Source organism: Adelges cooleyi, unplaced genomic scaffold (assembly GCF_023614345.1).
Source record: "Adelges cooleyi isolate 19-005CV unplaced genomic scaffold, UGA_ACOO_1.1 ACOO_flye_CR_arks_rails_tigmint_CR_PRNA_575, whole genome shotgun sequence".
In the NCBI taxonomy this organism is placed as follows: Eukaryota; Metazoa; Arthropoda; class Insecta; order Hemiptera; family Adelgidae; genus Adelges; species Adelges cooleyi.
The window spans coordinates 456,762-463,865 of record NW_026096269.1 but is presented as its reverse complement, the minus strand read 5'-3'; the positions used below and the strand labels follow the sequence as shown (position 1 = coordinate 463,865).

At 29.3% G+C, this 7,104-nt stretch overlaps 1 protein-coding gene across 3 annotated transcripts; it reads right to left on the bottom strand.

Moving 5' to 3' along the window:
• Positions 1 to 1,380: 1,380 nt before the first annotated feature.
• Positions 1,381 to 6,335, bottom strand: LOC126843897 (uncharacterized). Of its 3 annotated transcripts, none has more exons than XM_050581700.1 (12): positions 6,049 to 6,335; positions 5,852 to 5,910; positions 5,447 to 5,513; positions 5,240 to 5,269; positions 5,109 to 5,141; positions 4,441 to 4,491; positions 3,962 to 3,991; positions 3,798 to 3,830; positions 3,272 to 3,322; positions 2,989 to 3,018; positions 2,559 to 2,648; positions 1,381 to 1,771 (listed from the first exon to the last, which is right to left on the bottom strand). In XM_050581700.1, exons 3-12 carry the CDS (start codon positions 5,505 to 5,507, stop codon positions 1,536 to 1,538), a joined length of 645 nt encoding a protein of 214 aa, XP_050437657.1. In that variant the 5' UTR covers positions 5,508 to 5,513; positions 5,852 to 5,910; positions 6,049 to 6,335; the 3' UTR covers positions 1,381 to 1,535. The 3 variants fall into 3 exon arrangements, with proteins under 3 accessions (XP_050437657.1, XP_050437656.1, XP_050437655.1); XM_050581699.1 differs by having other exon boundaries at positions 5,856 to 5,910; XM_050581698.1 differs by lacking the exon at positions 5,852 to 5,910.
• Between the last annotated feature and the right edge of the window lie 769 nt (positions 6,336 to 7,104).

Genomic DNA, 7,104 nt, shown 5'->3' with positions numbered 1-7,104 from the left:
CTAATTGCAGACCGATTTACAAAATGTCCCTTATTCCAAAAATGTTTGAAGCACTAATTACTAAAAAGTTGTCTTAAATTATGTCCTCCTTCATATGTAAAAACCAACATGGTTTCGGACCCAAGATGTCGATTTCCACTAATTTATTAATTTATCAGACGAAGATTTCGGTCCTAAATGAGCGTGTCCAATTAGACACTATTTATACTGATTTCCAAAAAGCGTTTGATAAAGTAAATCATAACATTTTTTTATATAAATGATCTTATTTTGGTATCCATGGACAATTTTTTAATTGGTTGAAATCTTACTTATGTTCGCGTACTCGGGCAGTAAACATTTCTAGTTATGTTTCTAACGATTTTTTGGTCAGTTCTGGTGTTCCTCAAGGGTCTCACTTAGGTCCTTTCTTATTTGTATTATTTATTAATGATCTGCATTCCAGTTTTGATTGCTCGGTTGACATTCTTTTATTTGCCGACGATGCCAAATTATTTTCAGCTATTAAATCTCCGAATAATGCCTTAAAATACAATCAAACTTGGATAAATTTGTTGTTTGGAGTCGTGTTAATCGACTTCCGTTAAATATAAATAAGTGTAGCGTTATTACGTTTTCACGTATGAATGACATAATTACCTACAATTATACGATTGATAATTATTCAGTTACGCGAGTCACTTTAATTAGAGACTTAGGGGTTCTCTTTCATTTTAACACGGAATTTTCCATCCACATCAACACTTTTATTAAAAAATCTTTTAAGATGCTGGATTTTATTAATTGAAGTACGATCAATTTTAAAAATACCAACGCTTTGAAAACTTTATACTTTTCCCTGGTTAGGTCTAATCTTGAGTTTGGGTCAATTGTCTGGTCACCGCACTATATTTTGCATGTTAATCTAATTGAAAATGTTCAGTATAAATGTACACCCAAACATTTTGTATTTCGCTAAAGGGTTTTAAAAACCCGTTTAATATATATAAATAAATAATAATTCTTATAAATTGTGTTCTTTTTAATGATTATTTTCTTCAATCACTGCTAGCAAAATTAAAAAGTATTTAATAGCTGTGATGGCAAATCTACCAAACATAAAGTGTTCCGAATTGAAATTGTATTTATAATTTTTGTTTTGTTTTACATTAAATTTTTATACTGGTCCCGAAATTAATCATACAATTGTTTTTTTTTATTTTAGCTATTATTCTAGAACATGTCACAGTTAGTTTATAAGTTAGCTATTGGCTGCCAAAAAAGAGGTAAAAATTAAAGTGTATATGCAAATAAAGTGCGAACCGGACTCGAGGGATTTGCACGTTAAACATAGTAATAAAAACAATGTTTATTAATAGAGAAAAACATGTTTACAAATTAAAAACAGTAAAAATATATCAAGTACATTAGATGCGTATTGAAAATCAATTGATGCAGTGACATCTAAACTAATATTTGTATGGTAGTTTGCACGTTTGCACATTATATTGCAATGTCGTTTTATAACAAACACATTTCTACAATAATTATGTAGGTTAGGTGAGTTTGTAAATTTTCACATTATGATTAGACTTTAACACTTTCCAGAATCCGTCGCTGAACTTTCTGTAAATTTCCTCAACAGAAAAATTGTCAGTAAGATGACAATCGCGGTACCCGTCGACTGCAATGGCAATGGTAAAAGTTATGCGTTTTATTGGATCTTTTGCAATCACCAACAACGCTATTAAACGACACGTTTGCTGTGTGTCGAACTGAGTTTGGTATCCACCTTTGAAAAATAATTTGTACACAATATATTATTAAAAAATATGGAAAACTTGACACGGTAACCATCACAGAGTAAAAATACATAAAGCTGTAACATCATGATATTATGATGTAAACTGGAAGGCGAGTGGCGACAGTGTGACCACTTAAAATACAAAATATACAAAACAATTTTTTACAAGTTGTGAAACACTGCACAGTATAGTACTTATCAACTAAAAAGATCAATAGATAAATTCGAATTTCATAATGTGATAATATTGTGCCTGGTAGGTCACATGATGTTCTGTATCACATGGTTTCTGCGCGGTGAAGCAAATTTTTTATTTCTTGAATAAAGAATTTATAACTACACAAATATGCACAACAAGTAATAACGAGAATGGTGAGTTTTAACACAACATGAACATTATGACATGATGTGTGAGGGGGGCACCCAATGGAGCTACCTACTTTATTTTAGAGTGAAAGTTTTATTTAAAGGAGGTCTCTGCATCGTAGTTTTTACTGGGGTTTGGGTTTGAGCTGAATTTATTATGATTTTTTAAATGAGTAATTTGAGCTTGAGATTTAGTTTGGAGCGTAAAAGAGGACAAACTAGTAGACAACCAGACTAATGTAGTCTGGTGTTTAATTGTTTTCTTTTTTCTGCTACATTAGGGTCTTTTCAAGTTAGGCGTTGGTCAAAAATGAAGCAAAATAAAAATCTGCACTGCATCTCGCCATTTCGCTTACTTCACAATGTAAAAATGTATTTTACTTGTTGCGACCACGTGGGTTATACTTACGTTCTACTCCCACAAGTAAACGTTTTAAAGACGGCTTAGTTATACTTCTTCTGGTCCAGCCCATAGACGTCAAAGACTTGTTATTGAAATCTGAAATAATTATAAAACACAACAATATGTAAACATCGATTAGAAGTTAAACAATTATTAACTTTATCATTATTTTGTTCGAGTATCGATGCGAAGCTGAGAGAGTTTTGGTTTACAAATTAATGTTTTTTTATTCAAATTAATTTTGATTTTTTTGTCTGTGAAATAACTGTGGACCACCCTTCGGATAATATACTTATATTCAGTGTATAAATCACAAATCGTAAAAAGGAACATATCGTTGAAGAAGAAAATGGAAAAAAGCACTCCCTTTCGCATCCGAAATCGATCAAAACATAAGTGATTTTCTAAATGTTTCAATAATTTGTTATCATATTACTTATGCCCGAGACATTGCAATCTACTACTTCTGTAAAGAAAATAAATCAAGAATTAATCAAATTAAACAATAAACGGTCAGTACTTGAATTAGGGATGTAGGCCTGAGTACCATAACAGCAAAAGGACCCCTAGGTCCCCAGTAAAGCTTGTCTAGGTTTTAGTTCTTGAGATTTGTACAATATAAGTGAAGATCTAAATAATTGCAGAGGATCTAGCTGGTACTTTACCAATGTAACACGTGTAATGGTTTTATAAAATTTATATTCGGTGCACATTTTTACCGTGGTCATATCTTATTCTATTCTGTATTTTTTTCTCGTCGTCTATCAATTCTGAAATAGAAAATACAAAAACTTGTTAAGTTTATTCACCACTGAGTAACAGTTAACGATAATCCTTCCTCGATTTGAAATAAATAGCTGATAAACGTTCAAATAGAAACGCCTATCTTGGTTATTCTTAAACAGTAGTATTACATATTATAATCTCATTATAATTATTACATATTATTATTATTATCTCATCGACCAGATTTATTATTTTATACAAATGACTTTTATTTACCTCCAATAGCGGGAGGGGCGTGTCTTAATCCATATAACAATTAAAAAACAAATTTGAAAACAAATGAAACGTTATTGAGTACCATGTTGGAATCGAGATATGAAATTAATTAAAAAAAAATACTTTATGCAGGAATCAAGATGGAATGATTGTTACCAGTTATAAGCAACAAAAACATTTAAGGACTACTTGACGTTACAAAATACAAATATTGGTTGTAAAATACATAAAAATAATAGTTACGTTGCAAATCGTCCTCGTCAGTGTCTGCGTTTTCTAAAATATCAACAAATATGTTGATCAGCATTTTAATTTTAATATTAATAGTAAATGTCGGTCTTATCTGTTAAAAAAACTTCCATAATAATAAAAAAATATAATATAATGTCTGAATCATAATATATTACCTGGCGCGGCCAACATCAAAGCCAACGACGCTGAAATTAATAAAAAGTTAAGGTGTATAGCTGGTGAACTTAAGAAGATAGCCTAACTGGCTAAGCTCCTAATGTGGAAAAGTCATTGAAATTTAAAAAAAAAAATTTTAAAATATTTTTATATAGAGCTGTGTAATATCATAATATTTTTTTATAATGTAAGAGAAAAGGCGAGACGACAGTGTGACCACATTAAATACAAATAAATATATTTTTTTACAAGTTGTGTAACACTGCACAATATAGTACTTATCAACTAAATAGATCAATAGATAAATTATAAAAGTTAAGGTATATAGCTGGTGCACTTAAGAAAATAGCGAGTTCCCTAAGCTCCTAATGTGGAAAAGTTGTTGAAATTTTAAATAAAAATGAAAAAAAAAAACAATTATTCATAAAGTCATTGGAAAAACGTAGACTATTATAATAATTAATAATATTATGCTTACTAATTGAAATGTTCGAACGTATTAAAGTTCTGACCGATTCGTCCACATTAGCTGAAAAAACACATGTTTCTAAATGGTGTATATTTATATTATATAATTATGTAAATATAATTTAAAAAAAGATACCAGCACATGGAGGTCGGGGAGGTTATATATAGGTAGTTCTCTAACGTTATAAAATCATTTTTCAACGATTCCAAGGATGGTTAGTTTTGTTAAATGTACCAACTAACTATGCACAGACTCACACTTGTTTTTTTATTTTACATTTTAAGTCTAAAACTACAATCAAAAGTGAATAAAAAAAAGTGTCCCACCCTTCTGGATTCAAAAGCGGTAAGACCTCTTTGTAAATTATTTGTTTTTAAATTGTATATTGAAATATTTTAAATATCTAAATAATATATTCTAAACAAAATTTAAAGCAATTCTACTTTATTCCAAATTCTATTCGACGATGGTGTATTTAAAAAATTAGAAATATCCTAATAGTCCTCGGGTCCAAGGAAAAGGAAACGGATCTTTGGAGATTCGTTTTCTACGCTCCAACAGTGTACTACAGAGAGGCCTCACTGTGCTAGCTTTATTTTGTAATGTTATACAATAGAATTTGCATTCCAGTAATTATTGTAAAGTCAAGATTCAATTTTTAAAAAAAAATTGTTTACTTCCATATCGTTGTATTGATTCGAAGAAGTAGTCTGTAATTTAAATGGTAAAAAAAATATGTGAAAAAATGTAACTGATAACTTTAAATTGTATTTTAATGGATAAATAGGTAATTAATGGTTATACTGACTTGAAATGTATACTTGCTTCTTATAGTCCGCTTGAAAAAAAAAAAAGGTTAAATAGTTTAATAGACAACCATTATTTATAAGTGTAGCATTTATAAAACTATTCAAAATTTATAAAAAGTAAGATTATCTATGAAACGTTTTATGAGTGTAATGTTTGTAAATAATAGGTATGTGTGTATTTCAATAAAAAAAACCGTGAAACTTACTTTCGGTTAATGCCAAAACATTAACAAAGGCAAATGGCATTAAAACACAAAAAAGTTTCATTTTTATCTGAAAAAAAAACAACTATATATTCATATTACCACATACAGTTGCCAATCGATTATTTATTTATTCGACAACTATGATCCCCAAGGACTAATAAACAACACTAAATTATCAATGATTATGGATTATAAATAGAATTGTATGTAAAAAAGGCTGAAAAGACAATATTTAGAACACACAGTAGCCTAATGACTTTTAATTATTATTTTTGAGATCAACTTGATGAAAAAGTAATTTTTACCTAATGACATTTCTTTACATTACCGTCCAATAAAAAAGAAACTGTTTAAATTAATATTTTTTCTAAAATAAAAAGGTTATTTAAAGCAAATGTATTGTACCTACTTGTTTGTTTTTTTTATTTAAAAAAAAGTAGATTTAATCTGGTTCGAGTGAATAACTAGGTACATGACAAAAAAAAATTGTTTATTATGAAATATAATCGAAATATTATTTTATAAATTGTGATACCTAATAATAATAATAATCACTTAAGTCTAAATAAACCGTCTTACCAAAATTCAACAGTGAAACTTACTTAAAATGATTTAACGTTGGCGGTAGGTACCAAACCGAAGAATTGGATTAGGTTGTTGAATTAAGTTCTGACTGATCGGATGTGGTCGTCTTTAGGTCTTGCCATTGTGCTTATATTGAATTTTTACCGTTATCACGGTAAAATCCAAATAAGGTGACCTATGCAATGTATGAAATGTTTGTTTTGCGATATTTGTATAGTTCAAATAATTCCATTCCGAGGTCTGCAGTCTAGACGTTCTGTCTGTACTGTGTCAATCATAGAAATTTCAAAAAACAAAACACTTATTTACCTCATGATCGAATGCGTTGAACTATTATGTTTGGGTCGACAACGTTGGAGAATAATATTTGAACGTCTCGCAGTAGAAGACATTTTTTTGTAAAATAGGTGCCATATGTTGTGCAAACGTAGTAGTTTTTTTACCATTGAAAATAGATCATTCGAATATACGCTGTCCTTCAATATTATTTGAACAACATTTTGTTTTGGTTTTTTTTTTTTTGTAAACATATTTTATTTTGATTGTACGCGAATAGTTTGATTGAAAAATCTTGACTTGAAACCGTTACAATTACAACATTATACATATTACTATTCCATGTAAGGTACAAGTAAGGGACTGTACAGTTAAGTATAAGTAAACGAAATTCGTTTGATAGAATTTTTTATTGGATGCAATTACTTTAATTTGTTGTTTCTCCGCACAAGCTATTCGTGATGTATTCTCTCAATTAGGTCTAATATTTATTGGAAAATAATATTTACAGGTTGTATCATTTAGGTTTAAATAAAAAAAATCTATATAAATATACTCAATAGTCATGTCTGGGTATCCATTGCAAACAATGGCTTTCTTTAATGGGTCCAACATATTTCATAAAGTTAATTGTAGCTTTATACTGATCTAGAAAAAACTTAAGCACTCATGGTTATGTGTAATAAAATACTGATCTGCTAATCTTGGCATGCAGTTGTCCAAATTCTGAATCAGTTGTTTTATTTAGCTAGCTCTGAATCGTTAATAAGCATACCTATTAGTTATTTTTCACCGGA